This window comes from Buteo buteo, chromosome 31 (assembly GCF_964188355.1).
Source record: "Buteo buteo chromosome 31, bButBut1.hap1.1, whole genome shotgun sequence".
NCBI lineage: Eukaryota > Metazoa > Chordata > Aves > Accipitriformes > Accipitridae > Buteo > Buteo buteo.
The window spans coordinates 502,452-522,999 of NC_134201.1; the positions used below are offsets into that span (position 1 = coordinate 502,452).

General features: G+C 46.1%; 1 protein-coding gene across 1 annotated transcript; it reads left to right on the plus strand.

Moving 5' to 3' along the window:
- Positions 1–3,359: 3,359 nt before the first annotated feature.
- LOC142026093 (olfactory receptor 14A16-like) lies at positions 3,360–7,570 on the plus strand. Its single transcript, XM_075018916.1, has 2 exons — positions 3,360–3,534; positions 6,588–7,570. Exon 2 carries the CDS (start codon positions 6,611–6,613, stop codon positions 7,568–7,570), a length of 960 nt encoding a protein of 319 aa, XP_074875017.1. The 5' UTR covers positions 3,360–3,534; positions 6,588–6,610.
- The last annotated feature ends 12,978 nt before the right edge of the window (positions 7,571–20,548 follow it).

Sequence of the window (20,548 nt, forward strand, 5' to 3'; positions counted from 1 at the left end):
GCCTTGGCTTGCTAGGGTGCTTTGCATATCAATGAGCCCTCTGGTGCCAAGTTCCTGAATTGCAGGTGCTGGGCGACTGAAGAAACCTCTGGAGAAGTAAAAGTCAGCAGCAAAGCTCCAAGATTCTGAGGGTGTTAGCGGGCCCCACTGAGGACCATCACTGAAGAGAGCAGCGAGGTAATGACCAGAAGAGGCGGCTGTCCCTGGGGGCTGGTGAAGGAGGAAATCAGAGGCACTGGTGAGATGTGCAAAATATTGGGGGTGGGACGGGGACCCAGCCCCACCAAGGCCCTTGGCTGCCCCTGCCACCTACACTCTCCTATGCCTGTACTGTTTCCCTGCACATTTTAACCACCCTGTGCTTCCCTAACTCGCTCTGACCCCCATGATGCCCCAAGCTTTCCTGATGTCTCTCTGGTTGTTGCTTCAAACACAAATCAGTGGTTACTGTAGGATTGGCCAATGCCTGGGAGTTCCCCACAGCCTGTCTAGTTCTTCCAAAGCCTCGTGAATGCTCCTCTGTCATCCAAGATGTCCCAGCTCAAAACTCAAATCCTCACTCCACATCCCAGCGCTGAAAGGCATGTCCTCCTTCTCCTGCTGCCTCAAAATCAAAACTCCACCTATTTCACTTTAGAATCACACCTCCCCCCCCAGTTCAGATCTTCTTTCTGCCTTTAACACACTCCCTGCTACACCCCACCTCACCCTCTCCCTGCAGTCCCGTGTGGCTCCCAAACCCTTCCCTCCTCCCCCACAGTGATGGGACTTAACTCTAGAAGGTTCATGCCTCCGTCAGGATCCTGAGGCCCATCCAATTTGGGGAGTGAAGGAGGGGAAGAGAGCAAGGTCAGCTCGTGAGGCATGACTGGGCACAGCCACCCTCAGCAGTGAGCATTAACCATCTCCTAGGCATGCACACAACATGGAAAAAATCTATTTCATCGCTGACTTGCAGAAGAGGCGTCTTCCTTCCTGACATCTTCTCAGGACACACCTCCTCCTCTTCCCCATCCACAGACATCCACTGCTTGCCATTTCTGGCCTCAGAGAGGGTTTCAGGATTTGCTAAAGCCATCAGCCACCTCCTCGTTTCTCACTGACATCCCTTGACCCTCTCTCTGAGCCCTACACACAGGCAATCAATCAGTGCTGCTCAGAGCCACTCACATTTCAGAAGAGGCTTTCAGATTCTTACATATTCCTGGTGCTTATTAACTATCTTCCTGGCTCTCTCCAGAGCTCATGGCAAACATTGTTGTCTACAACAGGGCCTTTATGACCACCTTTTATGAAATCATTGCCTTTTTAAGAACTTCTCTGCAGAAAGAGTAGCCACAGAAAAGCACCAAAGCCACCACAACAGAGTGTGAGTGAAGTACCAGCAAGAAGCAGCTGAGCAACACCCAAAGCTCGGGCTTCCTGGCAAGGAGTGTCTCCACTCAGTTTTGATATAGGTCATTTCTGTGCTTGGAGGATGCTGTCCTTGTAGAGCAATGTTTGAAGCTTTGCTGCTTTGCAGTGCTGAATGACCGTGGGACCCCACTAAAACTCCCCAGAATAGGCCAAAGTCTGGTCCTTTAATGTCCAGCATCTGTAGTCTTCTGTTTTTCTTCCTCACTCCCCTCGGGAGCTGGGACCTCACTATTTCATTTTCATGACAGAAAAGGCTTACACTGACCTTCACTTCCCTGGCCAGCTCTGCCTTGCTGGCAAGTATCAGATCTGGGTTTGCATTACCCTTGTTGGCCAATCTGGCAGCTGTGTGAAGATGTTCCCCCAAGACACTCCAGAAACGGCCAATCTGGCAGCTGTGTGAAGATGTTCCCCCAAGACACTCCAGAAACGGCCTGGACTGTTTGCATGCCGCTGTGTTCCCCTTCCAGAAAATGCCAGGGTCGTTGAAGTCCCCAGTGAGGCTCAGGCTTCTACATCCAGAGACTTCCTTGGGGTGCTTAGAAAAGACCATGCCCACTGCTCCAACCTGACTGCAGCTTCCTCAACTCCCACCTTGATGTCACCTTTACTGGCCCCTCCTCTGACCCTCACTCACAAGGGCTGACCCAACTTCTCCACTGGCCCCAGTAAGGAGTTCCATGCATCCAAACTACTTCTTCACTTTAAGGGAACCCCACTCCTGATCCTTCCAGCCTGTCTCTCCTGAGGACCAGTACCCATCCATTGCAGCACCCCAAGCTGTGTCCCTTGTCCCACCATGCCTGGGCAGTTCCTTTATGGATGTCAAAAAGCTCAGTCTCCAGCTCGTCCTTGTTATGCCCCTGGCTGAGGGCATCAGTGCACATTTGGGTTGTAGCACCTCAGCTGTAACACCAGGCCAGGCTCTGACTTGTCTTCGGGAAGTTGGTCCAAGCATCTAAGACCCCGTGTGTGCAAAGGCTTGGCTTCAGAGCCATGCTGGAGTGGTTGGCAGATGGAAACATAAAGCTGAAATTGAATGCCAAGACAGTGAGCAAACTCTGCTCTCCCCAAGGACAGAAAGAAGGGCTGGGAAGGGCAGCCCTGCCAGGGAATGGGGTTTTTGTCAGTGGTGGCTCTGCTGCCCCTGAGGGCCTTTGGTGGAGCTGAAGCTGATCTCTAGGAATGACAAGGTGCTACTGACAGGCCCACTGTGAAAACTCTTGGTCATTTCCTTGACTATGTAATCAAGGGGGTGAGTAGAGGCAGGTGGAGAGGAAAAAACAGAATTTTGAAACTGTAGTGTCATGGTTTAACCCCAGCCAGCAACTAAGCACCACGTAGCCGCTCACTCACTCCCCCCCCATCCAGTGGGATGGGGGAGAAAATTGGGAAAAGAAGTAAAACTCCTGGGTTGAGAAAAGAACGGTTTAATAGAACAGAAAAGAGGAAACTAATCATGATAATGATAACACTAATAAAATGACAGCAGTAGTAATAAAAGGATTGAAATGGACAAATGATGCGCAGGGCAATTGCTCACCACCCGCCGACCGACACCCAGCGAATCCCTGCCCCCCCCTTCCCAGTTCCTAAACTAGATGGGACGTCACATGGTATGGAATACACCGTTGGCCAGTTTGGGTCAGGTGCCCTGGCTGGGCATGAGAAGCTGAAAAATCCTTGACTATAGTCTAAACACTACTGAGCAACAACTGAAAACATCAGTGTTATCAACATTCTTCACATACTGAACTCAAAACATAGCACTGTACCAGCTACTAGGAAGACAGTTAACTCTATCCCAGCTGAAACCAGGACGTGTAGGCATAGGTGTGGAAACCCCAGTGTCATGTGCTTCATGTCTAAAAATGGGAGAAAGAAAAGTGATTCTTAGACCTCACTCTTTCAGATGGGAGAAATGTCGCTGCTGAAAGAAGTGTCTCTCCTCAGCTGATGGAAGGAACACCACTGATTGCCTCAGCCTGTTTGCCAGCAGGTTCCCCTGGAGCCCCAGGGACACCTGGAGGGAGCCCAGAGGGGGCAGAGAAAGGGCTGCCTTGGGCTGCTCCTCTGCTGCTGAGCTGGGCTGGGCTCCTGGGCTGGAGGGAGCTCATGGCAAGCAGGCAGCACTGCCGAGAGACAGCTCTGCCCAGGAGCAGCTCCTCTGCAAAGCGCAGCAGGGCTGAGGCACCGAGGGGAGAGGAGGGAAGGAAGACAGAGGTTAAAGGCAGTCTGGGGTGGGAGGAGAGAGGAGAGCTGACCTGGAGAAAAATCTTGACAGCCCTTCACAGGGTAAGTCTCTGGCTGCAGGGCAATGCAGCTGTGGTTCCTGGAATGAGCTCCTAAAGCTGGCACATCCCACAGCCTATGGGATCTGTCAGAGGGACTCTCACAGTTTCTGCAGTGCAGAGAAAAAGGCCGTGCTTTGGAGCACAGCTTCCCTGCTGCACCCTCAGAGGGACAGGGCATGTCAGCTGCCTTCACCTGGGGATGGCTGCAGAGTGTGAAGGTGGGTGTGCAGCCAGGGGTGCCCAGGGCTGTCCTTCTGAGCAGGGTCCCTGCACCGTGGGGGGCTGTGTGCTGGGGCAGGGACTCTGCTGCTGGTCGGGGTAAGTACTCAGCCTGCCTGGGAACTCCAACAGCAGAGTGGGGAGAAGCTGTGGGTGGAAGAAACATCTCGCAACGGGGCAGGGTCCTTCTGCTGACAAGAGGGTGCTGTGTGGGTCAGGGCTGCTCACAGCTCCAGATCACCCCCAGGACGTTTCTAAGGGCACTTTTCAAGGGGAAGATCAAAGCAGGGATTGCTATAAAGTTAAGGAACTTTCCTGAGCCTGTGTTTTCTGCTTCCTAGTCTTGGGGAATATGGGGGAGAAATTGAAAAGGAGCTGTCCTGCTTCAGCAAGTCCCTGAGACTCCTGAGCTGTAACTTGGAGTGACCAGTTGGTCTGATAGGAGCCACCTAAAGTGCCTTCAGCTAATCCTCTGCCTGTGGACAGCACCAGCATCACCTTTGCTGGATCCAGCAGGGTTGTTCTAACCTGCCCTTTTCCACCTGCAACAGGAACATGGGCCCAGCCGGTGCCCGGCAAGCAGGCAGGTTTCTGTGGAGCTGAGGAGAGTGCACAGAGGTTGGGATAGGGTGTCTGAGAAGTGACAGGGAAACACCTCCCAGGAAGAAAATCTTCTGGCAGCAGGGGATTGACCAGGGAATGAGAGGAAACTAAAACCAGAAATGCTGTGGGAGGGAGAATTCAGAAATCTCTCTATCATCCCCACCAACGCAGACCCATTCCTGTGAGCAACCCCCCTTGCCTCCTCTCCCACCCAGCAAAGCCTCTGCCCTCAGGGCTGGGGGGTCCAAGACACGAACCACCTCCTCAGCAGCCAGAGATCCAGCCGAGCCACAGGGCAGCTCTCCAGCCACGTGCCCAGTTCCCTCTGCAGAGCCCAGGGGCTGAGAGCAACTGCCTGGCACTGTTGGTGTCTGGGAGGTGGCATGCACAACTGGGTGAGGGTAACTCTTTCCTGAGACTGCCGCTGCCTCTCCCCTTGCCTCTCTGAGCCAGTCAATCTCTGCTTTTTACTTGGTTCTCCACTCGTCTGTGTCATTGCTATTGTTATCATGTTCTTGCCGTCAGGTTCTCTGGGGATGGGAGTTTCAGCTGCAGAGTCACACTCTGACCTTGTGGGTCCTCTTATGCAGGTGTGTCCATGGGGACAAGTGTCCCAGCTTTCCTATCATCTGAGGGGTTATGCTCAACGGTGTCTGTGGGGCTGGGGAATGAGCTGATTCTCCCTTATGTCCTGGTTTCAGCTGGGATAGAGTTAACTGTCTTCCTAGTAGCTGGTACAGTGCTATGTTTTGAGTTCAGTATGTGAAGATTGTTGATAACACTGATGTTTTCAGTTGTTGCTCAGTAGTGGTTAGACTAAAGTCAAGGATTTTGCAGCTTCTCATGCCCTGCCAGGGCACCTGACCCAAACTGGCCAACGGTGTATTCCATACCATGTGACGTCCCATCTAGTTTAGGAACTGGGAAGGGGAGGGCAGGGATTCGCCGCTCGGGGACTGGCTGGGTGTCGGTCGGCGGGTAGTGAGAATTGCCCTGCGCATCATTTGTACATTTCAATCCTTTTATTACTACTGCTGTCATTTTATTAGTGTTATCATTATCATTATTAGTTTCTTCTTTTCTGTTCTATTAAACCGTTCTTATCTCAACCCAGGAGTTTTACTTCTTTTCCCGATTTTCTCCCCCATCCCACTGGGTGGGGGGGGAGTGAGTGAGCGGCTGCGTGGTGCTTAGTTGCTGGCTGGGGTTAAACCACGACACTTTACAGAGGTGCCATCACATCAGGTCACTTGGCTATCACCTCCGGGTGTCCTTTCAAGCTGTCAGCTGCCCTGCAGGATGAAAACCTGTCCTCTAGCAGCTTTGTGTTATCTGAAAGCCCCATGGAAAACCACAGAGAGGCTCTGACCGAGGAAATGCTGTTAGGTTTGTGAAATGAGCCATGTGTGCCCTTGGCTTGAAGCAGGGTTCTGAGACCCATAGAAAGGGGGAGACATTTGGTGGTCTGCAGTGGGTGTCTTTGCTCTCAGCAGTGTCTGGCGGCTTTTCAGGGTAACATGGGATTGTGATCACCCTCCATCTCTGAATGGTGAAAGCACAGCGCAACTGGGAACTAAAGGGAGGGACAGACCAGCTCCCTTTCCTCTGCACTAAGCCACAGGCAATCCTCTTGCCTCGCAGGACTCACTCTGTTCTCACTGAGTGCAGCAGAAATGCTGAAGGTTCCCGAGATCTAAGAAAACTCCCCAGGGGCCATGGGGGGAGCTGTAAAAAAAACCTAGAACTCTTAAACTTCTTTTACCACTGTGGTTCCTTAGCACTGGGATGGCAGACTGGCCCCTGCCCGCACTGATCCCATGAACCCACTGCTGCTGAGCAGGGCTGACTTTCCAAGAGCCCATGGGCAGAGGCCCTGCTCTTCATTGCACGCTTGGCCAGCACCAACCAGGGCTCAAACCACAGAGCTGAAGGAAGGTCTCCCAGAAAAAGAAAAGGGTCTGTGTGTGTGGGAGGGGGAGGGCCAGTGGGAAATGTCTTTGATGTTGTTCAGAGCAGTCTCCCATAACTTGGTGCTGTCTTTCTCTCCTGTGACAGGTCCCCCTGCCCCGAGGAAGAAAATGTCCAACGGCAGTTCCATGACTGAGTTCCTCCTCCTGGCATTTGCAGACATGCAGGAGCTGCAGCTCTTGCACTTCTGGCTCTTCCTGGGCATCTACCTGGCTGCCCTCCTGGGAAATGGCCTCGTCATCACAGCCATAGCCTGCGACCACCGCCTCCACACACCCATGTACTTCTTCCTCCTCAACCTCTCCCTTCTCGACTTGGGCTCCATCTCCACCACTGTCCCCAAATCCATGGCCAATTCCCTCCGGGACACCAGGGGCATTTCCTTCTTGGGATGTGCTGCCCAGGTCTTCTTTGTATTCTTCTTGTTTGGTGCAGAGTACTCTCTCCTCACTGTCATGGCCTACGACCGCTACGTTGCCATCTGCAAACCCCTACACTACAGGACCCTCCTGGGCAGCAGAGCTTGTGTCCACATGGCAGCAGCTGCCTGGGGCTGTGGGTTTCTCAGTGCTGTGCTGCACACTGCCAATACATTTTCACTACCCCTCTGCCAAGGCAATGCTGTGGACCAGTTCTTCTGTGAAATCCCCCAGATCCTCAAGCTCTCCTGCTCACACTCCTACCTGAGGGAAGCCAGGCTTCTTTTGGTTAGTGTCTGTTTAGCATTTGGGTGTTTCGTTTTCATTGTGCTGTCCTATGGGCAGATTTTCAGGGCTGTGTTGAAGTTCCCCTCTAAACAGGGACGGCACAGAGCCTTTTCCACGTGCCTCCCTCACTTGGCCGTGGTCTCCCTGTTTATCAGCACTGGCATATTTGCCCACCTGAAGCCCCCCTCCATCTCCTCCCCGTCCCTGGACCTGGTGGTGGCAGTTCTGTACTCGGTGCTGCCTCCAGCAGTGAACCCCCTCATCTACAGCATGAGGAACCAGGAGCTCAAGGCTGGCATTAGGAAAGTGATTTCAGGGATGTTTCTCAATAGTGATAAACTTTCTGTGTCTCTCCACAAATGACTCCCATGTTTTCCCATTGCAGGCCTGTACTTTGTTTCTTACAATTGTTAATTTTTTTTGCATTGTTATTTCTTGCTATTATGTTCCTGCATAAATTTCTGTATTTATCTCACTCTCCAGAGGAATGAACCTTCTCTGTCTCACATTTAAACTGTATAAGATTGTGTCTAACACTGGGTCAGAGTTGACTCTCTCATAGCATCTCTGTAACGAAATATCATATTCCCAGTGCAGTTCCTCAAGATGGAGCCGTCCTTCCTGAGCTGATGTCAACAGTAGTTCGAAGGAATTTCATGCCAAGAGGGCCTGTTGCTCCTTGGATTTCAAAGACAAAAGCTCATGGCATGCCAAGAGGGTCTGTTGTTTCAAAGAGAAAAGCACATGGTCATGTAGGTAGCTGTTGGAGATCAAGGGTAGGATTTCTGACCTTCCCACTGGTGTGTGGTGACAGTGGAGATGGTGAGTTGTCACTGTGGTACATACCCAGGGTTTCCGCACACATGACAGGGCAGAGGACATCCCCCAGGAGTGTGGAGATGTCTGGAGAGCCTGGGGGATCTCCAGGAACCGAATGTGCCTGGGGTGGGCAGTGACTGTGTAAGAGACTGAATTGTTATCTTGAAGCATTTGCCTCAAAGGTTGTTAGGTGTGAGGGACTGGGCTGTCATCTCAAGGAACTGTGAACTGCTTATCTCGAGCCCTTTGTCTCCGAGATGATCTGTTTGAGCAGGACACTCCTCTGTCCATAAGGACGATTACCAGGCCATTGAGGCATCCAGGGGAGGAAACGGGGCTGGAGCTGATAAGATACTGGTTTCTGGTGTCGATCACGCGAAGGTCCTGCGATAGACAAAACCTGCAGCGCATGACATTATCGAAATATGCCCTATAAAAGCCTGTAGAGACAAGCTGTAGCGGCCTTTTTTACCACCAAAGAATTGAAGATTGAGGACCAACGGGATGCCCCTGGATCCGTGGTAGTGACTGTCCTTGCAATCCTATCCCAACTGCTTGCTTCATTTCTACCTTTTCTTCCATTCTATCCTATCGCCACCATTTTCCACATTTGATACTTTTGATAATAAAAGCTCTTCTGGGTATACGGCCTTTGACCTCGTTTGTGTCTTAATCTCGCTCTTGGGATCATATCGAAACCTTCCCTGACATTGGATCGGGACATTTAAATTGGCGTCACGGACAGGATTCCTTGAGATGAGAGTGCCGTACTGTTTCCCAAATACATGAGACGTCTCAGGAACGTAAGGGGGGCAGGCTTGTGGTGTTTGAAACTTTACGTGCTGCCTTCCTGAGACTACTGTTTCCCCTCTTTGTGTAAGATGAGTGATGTTACCAATATTTAATAAAAGTTGAAATTTCACTTAAGTCAGGTTTGGTTAAAAGGGTAAAGATTGTAGAAAATAGGGGTTTGAAGCTCACAATAGCTATAGAAACTTAGGAACATACAAAATGTGCTGTATACAGTCATAAGAAAATAAGTATTGTCTAAAATTAGTTAAGCATAGAAACTTTGACCGATTTGTTAGTTTGTAGTGTTTTGTCCTAAGAAACTAAGAGAGATCGTTATGGACCTTAGTTCTGTTGCTTAGAAACCCCACTTGGATCAAGATTCCAGTTAGTGGAATTAAGTAAGATTAACCAATGAATGTTTTAGTATAAGAGTATTGATAAGGTGGTGTGACTGAGGGCCAATCACTAAAAACGTTAAATTTAAGAATTAACATTGAATGTACTTTTTATGTAATCTAATACATGATGGCAAAAATCGTACTGCGCAGAATCACATAAGAGAGGTCAACTATCGGACAAAGTGAGGAAGACTATGGAAGACCACCAGAGGGCTTCTGAAGACCACCAGAGACTTCACTGTGCCTGCGTAGAGCGACATTTACATATGCTAATGATTTATCGGACAATTGATGATCATGTATGGCATTTCCCAGAAATCTAGTGACTATGTATAACAGGTGTGTATTTAACCTGCATGATTAAACCAGACAGGTGCACACACGAGGTGGAGTGATCCCCTGTGTGCCCAGCGCTGCAATAAAGAAGTGCCTGCTCCTTAACTTCTCATTGCCGTTAAGGAGTTTTATTCCAGATTTCGGCAACAGTGACCGGCTTATCAGCACAAGGTAGAAGGAAGAAGTCTCCGTGCTGTGCGATGCCTAAGGAGGAAACCGAGTGGTGAAATGGAAACTCCCTTCAAGAATTCCTCTCCATTTTTGCTGCTATCAAACAAAATTAATTCCAGTTTCTCTTCAGGGAAGGGCAGCAACAGTAAGAGGTAACTTGCAAAGTACTCGCCAGGCTCATGTTCCAAGGGTCTTTGCTTTGTGCTGCTAGAAACACCTCTCACTTTTGGTGAAAATAGAAAAACTCTACAATTGTGGTGTTACATTTTATTTTCTTAAGGGAAGACATTTTCCACGTGTCCAAGAACCCAGATTTTGCTGTGGTGTCGATGAAGGTGCTTTACAATCGAGACCTCTTTCATCATGTCTCACATAACAAGATCATGCTCACCCCCAACACATAAATTCTTTCTAATTCAAGACAAAAAACTTTCTACATTCACATATAAAGCTGAATTTTCTTGTTATTTGCTTCCTTGTTCAAGGCAGAACCATCAAGGGAATCTACCTGTTATCTACTGAACACCATAAATGTGATTTACGACTGTTTAATTTCTAACAGTAAAAAACTTATTTAGAACTTACACTTGGAAGAACAAGGTTAAGATCTTTGAAATCAGGTGATAACATTTTGCATTCAATACTCTATTTCCTAAGCATTGATTTCTGCATATATGCTGTGAATAGGTTTCTTTTGTACTCTTTGTGAAGCTGATGGTAACATTAAGACTTAGAATACATGGAAAAGGAGGTGAACCTTTGCATGCTGATTGGAAGGAATTTAATTAAATCTTGACTTTTGCGGTAAGAGGTGCACTGAAGCTTCCTCTCTCTTGCTCTCTCTCAGTTTATTTTTGGAAGGCCCAAGAAAAAAGGGTTGTTAACTTATTGATAGATTTATTATATGGTAGAAGCACACATAAAAAAATTTAACGTTAGCTCGAAAAGTATCTGATTATTAATTGTGAGGATAAACTGACTCCCCTCATCTTTTTGGTTTTTTTTTTTTTTTAGCTCGTACTGATCCAGATCCAAAAGCTCCTGCAAGCAAAGTTTTTACTAAATTAATTGTGGAAGCAAACAGCCCTGGAATCCAAATTGGAAGAAAGATGAAGTGTATGCCTCTTATTTGACAAGCCAGGAATTACTATTTGCTGCTAAACCAATAATGCAACAAATTGCCATGAAAGAAAAAAGGCTGTGAAGCAACAGAGCATTTTCAATGATCTTTTCATTTTCACAGCATACAGACGCTATTCATAAGACGTACTTAATAATTATATTTTTATTCATACAGATAAGGAACTCTGCCGAATGGTCTAAAGTAAGGCGACTTTGCACAGCTGCAAAAGAACGTTTGAGAACCGTTTAATCGACAAGTGCCAATTAACGTGAACTAGCGTGCCTAGTAAGAAGTAAGAAGCAAGGTGGAAAACTTTAACCCTAAACACACAATATGCTTTAATTTTAGCTCCTCCTGCTCAAGGAACAGCCCTCGGAGACACTGGTGTTAATTCTCTTTTGGCTGGGGACGGGGAGGAAAGAAAGAAAACAAAGAAAGAACTAAAGTACCGGTTTTAGTAGCAGGCAAAACTAGACATTGAAAATTAGGAAAGGAGTCTGAAAGCTTGAAAAATCTCATTTATTTATTTGTTTGTTTGTAGTACAGCTGTATTCCACTACTGCCTGCATGTTAGGTTCTTTGCTTTCTCCTCTCCCATCTCAAAGGATATAGATGAACTAGAAAAAGACAAAAGAGTGATTACAGCTACAGAATTGATTCCACATACAGAGAAAGTAAACTGCCCAGCTGTGAGAAATTAAGGGCATGCTGGTCTGTAAATGCAAAATTGTTGTTTGTTGTAGATATGGTGATTTTCGGATAAAAATAAAGGGGTTTTTTGGGGAAAAAAAAGGCTTATTTTATGCTTTGAGTAAACTAAAGAATGAAAATGGAATGGATATTGGAAGAACCCAACTTAGTTGCACCTCTGTGAACTTCCCTTTTTGGGAAATGAACGTGGGTCAGCACTGTGCTGATACCAGAGGTATTGTCTTTGAAGATGTACGAGTTCCAAAAGAACCAATTGTTGAAGTTAAATATATAAAAATAAATATATCCAAACCCCATGTTTTCATACCAGATGTACTACTAGAGCATTTTCAAGGTTGTTCCTTGACATTTAGGATGTGCGATTGATTATATCTCTTGGGTTTTCAAGCATACAGCTCAGCACTAAGTAAATCTAGCTATGCAGTAAATCCTGGGATTCTTCTAGAACTTACTGGTGATAACAGTAAAATCTCAAAGAAAACTCCACCCAAACCCCTGAAACTCACGTCCTGTCAGGACAGACTTAAGTTCTTCAACTTTAATGAACAGGGATTTTCAGGGAAGGAAAAAAACCTCTGTGAGGGACGTGAAATAAGACTCACGGTATTAATATGAGCAGAAAACATTGCCAATCACGCCACTTAGCAGGTTTTAAGAAATACAAATAAACAGCAAGCTAAGAACAGATCTCATGAAAAGTAAAGCACAACTTCAAAATTCAATACTTAATCCCTGTGCCTAAGTGGATTTTAGAATTAAAAAACTGAAAGTCTAATTCAACTTACAGTTGAGAACCTGATCCAAGTTATGGAGAATTTCTCAAGTAAAATTTCCTGAGTGTGCTGGCTTTGCAAAGTAAGAAATTAAGATGACTACATTCTTCTTGGATGTCATAGAATTTTAAGCTGGCAAAGATTAACTTAGTTTATTTCGTCATTCTTGGCACTACGCTTCCATTGCAAAGGCATTCGTGGGTGATGTTGCAAACCAAGTAGCTACAGACGCAGGGCAGATTTTTGGAGGAAATGGATTTAATACTGAATATCCTGTAGAAAAACTCATGAGAGATGCTAAAATCTACCAGGTGAGTAAAAGAGAGAATGTGACCTTCACAGCCACGCAAACATTTTCTATCAAATAAACTTAAAGGCTACTTAGTTGAAATCGTGATGTACACATACTAAAAAAAAAAAAAATGGAGAATGAGAGGAATAATCCTTCCATTTAAAGAAAGGGCATGCAAATCAGGCAAATTCTTGCACACAAAACTCTTTGCATTCAATCAACAACTTGACCTACGCAAGAGGAAGAAACTTACTGGTGTGGTTTTGCTTTTCTGATGTGGTAACTGTTTGAAATTCTTGGAGTCTTCATTTTGAAGCTTTGGAACTCTTAGAAAAAAGCGCTGTAGAAAACAGTGATCAAAATACCGAGGCTTGCTTTGGTATTCTGGAGGTAGAAGTAGATGGTTTACGTGTGATGCTGTTCTCTTCATCACTTCTTGCTGTGCTCTAAACTTTCCGTCTGAAACTTTGGTATCCTAAACTGGGCAGATTACATCACCAGCACTGAGTATCATGGATTAATTATCTTGCGCATGTTGTATTAACAGAAGTTTGGCACAGCCTGGAGTGATCAGCTCCCCTCCTCAACCCCTCAAAAAAAAAAAAAAAAACCACAAACAAACATGCTCATATTTATTCACATTTAGCCCATAGTCACCCATAATCCACGTATCTTTTTCTGCAGTATTATGACCAAGAAATTATTCCATGTCGTAATTCTTCTCTTAGCATGCACTATGCTACTGTTCTTTATTAAGCAAGAATCTTTTAATTGTGTTTAGCAAAACCAGTAATCTTTATCTTTTCACTTCTGACATTAATAATGACCCGATAAAACGTTTCAGAAAAGGTATCAAGAAATGCAGCTGCTAAGTTTCCAGGTAGTTGAAGCTTCTCTTACAGCTGACTTTAAAATTAAAACTATTCTCACTAGCCAAGAATTCTTCCTCTATCTAAGGATAGAACATTACTGCTTTGGAATCTAAAGGTTCTTAGTCCTCATTGCACTCCTGCAAGTGAGGAAATGAATGACTAATTGAATTTTGTTACGGTTGGGCTTTTTTCCTGGCAGGTGCCATGGTTTTCTAGAGAAAAAGGGTGGGAGGCTTAGAAGTTTATGTGAAAGTTGACACTGATTATACAGGATCCCAGTTATTTAGATTTTTCCATTGCACTGACCCATCATGAATGCATGGCTAGGTAGACTTTTTTTTTTTTTTTAATTTTTCAAATTGATCAGACTTATTATTAGATTTGGGGTGCTTTTTCTGCTCCCCTTCATCCCCAAAAGAACACAAGAAAGGCTTCTGTCTTTACAATTATTTCATCCAACGTCTCTTGGTTACACTTCCCTATATTACTGCCCAACTCCAGACAGTATATGCTTTTGGCCATTTGTTTCACGTACAGAAACTTTGTTTTCCACCGGTTCTTTTCTTCCGTATAGTTGATATTTCTCAGTATGACACAGTTCTGCTCCTGTGTTGACTGGTAACATTCTTAGACGTCCATGCTTTGCTCTGGGTTTCTGCCTGGCTACAAATCTAGGCTACTATGATAGAAACTCTAACTTAATTTCTCAGATTCGGAAAACTTCCTTTCTTTAATTGTCAATGATGCTTGACACTACTCCCGTTGACTTGTAAACCAAAACCTTTCTCGTGGTCACTTCAGAAAGCTCTGGGGTTTGATGTCTTTATGCTTCAGTTTCACGGCTCTCTTCATCAGCAAGTAATTTAGACATGGGGTAAGCAGCAGCAGCCAAAGAATCCGCTTTGAGAATTAACAATTTCCTCTGAGCCAAAACACCAGCGTGACCACAGGTCTTTATTTTTGAAAAATTAACAATTTCCTCTGAACCAAAACACCAGCATGACCACAGGTCTTTATTTTTGAAAAAATAACAATTTCCTCTGAGCCAAAACACCAGCGTGACCACAGGTCTTTCTTTTTGAAAAACTTTGTAAGGTCCTTGGGAAGATTACCCCTCTTTTATGATGACAGAGAAAAGTGAATTTGCATGCAGCGGAGCAATTTGCCAAAGCAAGTTTTGGCAGAACTGGGAGCTGAAAGACTTAAACCCCTAAATTATGTTGCCCTTGAATCATGTTGCACTGTACCTGCGGAGTTTATGACCTTCCTTCTGCGTTAGACCCATATTCATTTTTTGTTGTGTATCTGTGACTTTGGTCCCAGCAAGCCAAACAGGACAGAGGGACGATGCAGAATGTTTCTAGAGAAAAATGCAAGAATACATGGTTAAAAAAAAAAAAAAAAAGAAAGAAAAAAAGAAATAGTCTGCTGAAGAGTGTACCATTTAAGAAGGAGCAGTGGGAAAAAATGGATGAAAGTGAACATTCGCTATGGCCTTGAAAGGCCAGTCAAAGAAAATAAAACATTTTCAGCACAGGTCACCTCCTCCCCTGCACCCGCTCTTTCAAAACCTACTTTGTAAAACCTAAATTATGTATTTTCTTCACCAGCTAAGACATTTTCCCCATCCTTCTGCACCCACTGTGTCTGTTAATTTCATGAGAACCTTACTGAGTTTTGATGAGAGCATCGGAGAGAACAAGACTGTCTCTCAGTACCTTGAATGTGGTTTATTGCGTTTAGCCCACTGTAGTTAATCAAGTCCCACTCGAATTTTTTTCAGTTGACTCTGGTCTTTCTGCACATCTTAATCCACACTGGATTAGTGCTATGAAGATGTACAAGCATAGAGAGATCTGTTAAAATATTGCAAAAAAATGATCAGCTGACATTATTGCCATCCTTCTTTTCAGATTTATGAGGGAACTGCTCAGATTCAAAGGATGATCACAGCTCCTGAAGATGTTGGCAAATAAAAAACTTAAAGAAATGTATCAAGCACGTCTGGCACTGCTGCAGCATTCTCTTGGAAGAGGATTTTAGTGCATTTCTCAATACAGTTAGAAAAGCATGAAAAAAACCCCTTTTCCTTCAAAACCTTTTTATTGTGCACACGATTACGCACTAGTTCTGTCCTCCCCTTCCATTGCTTCTGACTAACAAAAGTTGGTCTTTTCTAAATGTTTCTGAATTCCAAAGTGATTGGTTGTCGTCTTTCCCCGCTCTCTCTCTTTCACTCAGTATCATTGGTTTTTGGCCAGAGAAGAGGTAAAAACCTGCCCTGTAAAATTTGTAGGATCAAAAAAGTGAACAAAATTCTGAATTTTTAACTTTGGGGGGCGGGCCGTGCATTCAGCCTGTAACAAGGAATTGGATTTTTGGTGTTTCTGTCTTGTTTATAATGATACAGATTTGTTCCCACTGTTTTATCATCAGGCTTTGGATGGGTATAAAATCAGTAAATCCCAGCGAAATTTAAAAAAGCTATTCTGCTTCCGCAGGAATACCATGTTGCAGCAGGTGGTCTCTAGGTCACCACTTGCTAAAATAAATACGCTAACAGTGTGGTTTTGTGGCCTTTAGAAACTGCCCTTTTTTAAAAAAATTGAAAGTGAGTACATACTGGCTTCTGGACCTTTCAAAAAACATACATTCTCATCAGTTACAACACAGATTGGTGTTAGTTTTCTCAAACTGCGGCTGGATCACTACTTGCACTTTGTCTATATTTTCCATGCCTTCATGATTCAGTATGAACAAAAACTAGTTTTCATTTCCATAGGGCTTCTGTTCAGCGACTTAACCATTTTATTCACCTGAACCTAGCAAAGACAGAAATTGCCATTTAATGCGTTTATCTCCGTGCCTCACGGGAACCTGTAACATTTATGAGGAAAAGACTTGTTTTCTTGTGCTTTAAGCAAGACTTCTTCTTTACGGATGAACGTTAAGTCCAGCTCTTGAGAAATACAGGTGCGTGGTTTTATCATAGTGGGGGGAAAAAAAGAACTATGATTGTTCAATTTTAATCATGTTTTCATTTTAACTGACACCATGCGAAAGAACCTGTAAGAAACTGCCTTATTTTCAGTTTTAACAATGCTGTTCTAAACGTGGCTATTACCCCAAAAACACAGTAAAAAGGGCAGAAATGAGAATCCCACAACACAACGGGTTTTCACTGTAATATTAGATTATCAAAACGTTACTTCTGACAGTCACCACTGCATTCTGATTAAAAAAACCCCGATGTATAAGCAGAGAGGCGTGGTTGCTTTTATTCCCTTCGCTAGTCACATCATTTAAATTGTATTTCAGGTAAGTTGTCCTGAAGGATATTACGGATGGGCTGTGGTTCTCCCTACAGCCCTTCCAGCTCACCGATACCAAGACCTGCGTCATGTGTCAGGTTGAAGGATTTAGATATTACCCAGTCGTAACGGAGTATCAGCTTTGGAGAGCGTGGTCTTTTTCACTACTACGCGTCTTAAGCAAGTAAATATTCCGTTAGGGTGATTCAAGTGAAAGCGTGTAGCTTTGCCTTAAGAACGACTTACAGCATCGCTGTATTGGGTCTGGCTGAGATGGAGTTAATACTCCCCACAGCAGCCCTCATAGCACTGTGCCCTGCATCACTAGCTAGAAAGGTGTTGATAGCATACCAGTGTTTTGGCTACTGCTGAGCAGTGCTGGCACAGCATCAAGGCTGTCTCCCCAACATTTTTGCCCTCCCCTCAATGGCAGGCTGGGGCAGGACAAGATCTTGGGAGGGGACACAATCAGGACAGCTGACCTAAACTAACCAAACAGATATTCCATACCATATGACGTCAGCTCAGATATAAAAGCTAAGTAAAGGGAGACAGAGGGGGGGGCATTTTGTCTTCCGGAGCAACCACTACGCGTACTGAAGCCCTGCTTCCTGAGAAGCGGCTAGACATCGCCTGCTGATGGGAAGTAGAGAATAACATCATTTGTTTTTTTTCCTTTGCTTTCGCACGCGCGACCTTTGCTATCACTGTATTAAACTGTCCTTATCTTGACCCATGAGACTTTTGTTATATTTTCTTCCCCCCCAGCTGAGGAGGGGGAGTGATAGAGCGGCTTTGGTGGGCACCTGGCATCCAACTAGGGTCAACCCACCACAAAAATAAAGAACAATAAGGAAGGATTTTTCTAGTGCTCCGATTTTTCCTGCTTACACAAGAAGTGATATCAGCAGTCTCTGATTGATGTTGTTCCTGAGACTTTCTTCATGAAGGATGAACATATTCAGAAGTCAAGAACGGTTGGGGAAGTTTTAGTGTACCCCCTGAGGTGAATTAAAGACATGTTTTTGTTTGAGTATATTAAAAACATAACTTAATGAACACTACTTTGGGCAGAGTCCTAGTACTGTAAGCAGTTCTACAAGGCGGCTGCAAAGATGCGTCCCAAGGTGATTCCTCATACACACTTGCACCAGCACCAATACTGTGAGGGTCAGCACAGGACAGCTGTCACGGTTTAACCCCAGCCAGCAACTAAGCACCACGCAGCCACTCACTGACTCCCCCTCCACCCAGTGGGATCAGGGAGAGAATTGGGAAAAAAGGTAAAACCCACGGGTTGAGATAAGAACAGTTTAGTAAAACAGAAAGGAAGAAACTAATAATGATAATAATAGCACTAATAAAATGACAATAATTGTAATAATAAAAGGATTGGAATATACAAATGATGCACAATGCAAATGCTCACCACCCTGCTGATCGACGCCCAGTTAGTCCCCCAGCGGCGATCCCCCACCCCCATTACCTGCAGTTTATATTCTAGATGGGACGTCACAGGGTATGGAATACCCTTTTGACCACATTAGGTCAGCTGCCCTGGCTGTGTGTGCTTCCAAATTCTTGTGCCCCTCCAGCTTTCTCACTGGCTGGGCATGAGAAGCTGAAAAATCCTTGACTTGAGACTAAATATTCCTTAGCAACAACTGAAAACATCAGTGTGTTATCAACATTTTTTTTCATACCAAACTCAAAAACATAGCAGTGTACCAGCTACTAGGAAGACACTTAACTCTATCCCAGCTGAAACCAGGACACCACCTCAGCCTGGCTTTGCGTCCCTCCCCCAGCCCAGCTCTGCTGCCCAAAGTGTCCCCTGAGCCTCCCATTTCAAGATGGCTACAAGACAGTGCTGTGGCTGCTCCTTATCTCATCACCAAGGGAAACCACTCCCTGACAGGGAGTCCTCCTCTCTCTGGCATTCCTGCTTCCAGCCAGTTTAAACCCTTCTGCAGTTGGGACTTCTTGCCCTCCATGCCAGATAAATCCTTGGTCACAAATTACCACTGCTGAGCAGTCACTACCTGAATTTTCACTTTAGGTTTCCCAGAAATGGCACACCTTGCTGCAGTGTCTAGGATCTGGCAGGACAGCGCTCAGGGTTTCTTTAGTGTGGAGGAGGACATGCTCCAGAGCAGGGCTTGCCTGCTGCACCCTCAGAGGGACAGGGCATGAGGCTGCCCTCTCCTGGGGATGGCTGCAGGGCTGTGAAGGTGGGTGTGCAGGCAGGGGTGTCCAGGGCTGTCCTTCTGAGCAGGGTCCCTGCACCGTGGAGGGCTGTGTGCTGGGGCAGGGACTCTGCCGCCTGCCAGGGTCAGCACTCAGCCTGCCCAGGGATCTCTCCATGGCACCGTGGGGAGAAGCTGTGGGTGGACGGAGCAACCTGTCGGCAGAGCAAGGCAGGGTCTTTCTGCTGTTGAGAGGGTGCTGCATAGGTCAGGGTTGCTCACAGCTCCAGATCACCCCAGGGCATGCCCAGGGGGAATTTTCCAGAAGCACATCAAGGCAGGGGCTACTTGGGAGGAAAGGTGCTTTCCAGGGTCTGTGCTCTCAGCTTCCTGCTGTGGTTGTGGGGGAAAATAGGAGATGTCAGTGTGTATGTCAGTGGGGGAAACCACTAGCAAATATCAAACCAAAGCAGGCAGCAAGTACAAAAAGAGGCCTGAGATCCAGTTGTTTTAGAGACCATAAGCCTGGAGTGGATATTGGAGAGCCCTGAGAGTCTGTGAGTTGGCTGCTGGATGGATACTGTGGCCCAAACCACCTCCTGGAGAAAGTGACGATTTTGGGGAGGTCAGGTACGGATAAAGCCATCGGTCTGGACCTGGAAGGGAAGTTTCCCTTTATGTGAGAGAGCAGCAGGCGTGCATGGGGCACTGCTGCATAGGGACAGTTGGACAGTCGGCATGAGAGGCCAGAACAACATAAGCAACATTGTGGTGGGTGGCTGAGTGCTGCAGACCTCCTGATCAGGAAGGAAAAGCAGGTGAGGCCTTCTTCAGACAACTGGAAGAAGCCTCCTGCTTGCAGGCCCTGGTCCTCATGGCAGACTGAAACTGCCCTGAAATTTGCTGAAGGGGCAACACAGCGAGGTGAAAGCCATCCAGGAGGTGTTTGGAGTTCATTGACAGCATCGTCGTGGCAAGGGTGCCTGAGGAGCCAGTGAAAGGGAGTGTCCTGCAGGACGACATCCTTGGAAACAAGGAAGAGCTGGTCAGGGGTGTAATAGTCAGGGGTGAGAAAGTAGAGTTGAGGTTCCTGAGAGGCAAAGAGCAGGACTTCAGGAGAGCAGGCTTTGGTCTGCCAAGGGACATCCTTGACAGTATCCCATAGGATATGGTCCTGCAGAGAAGAGGGGAGAGCTCTTTGATGGTCAAGGCTGTCCTCTTCAAGCACCAGAACAGTACACCCAGACAGGCAGGAAGTCATGCTATCTTGCAGGAGGCTGGTATGGATGAGAAAGGACCTCCTGGCAAAAATCAATATTCCGAGGCTGGATATTAGGAAAAATGTCTTCACCGAAAGGGTCATCAAGCATTGGAACAGGCTGCCCGGGGAAGTGGTTGACTTACCATCCTTGGAGTTATTTAAAACACGTCTAGATGTGGCACTTAGGGCTATGGTTTAGTGGTAGACTTGGCAGGGTTAGGTTTATGGTTAGACTCAATGATCTTAAAGGTCTTTCACAACCTTGCTCCAGTGCAGTTTGTGCAAAAGAGGTGCCT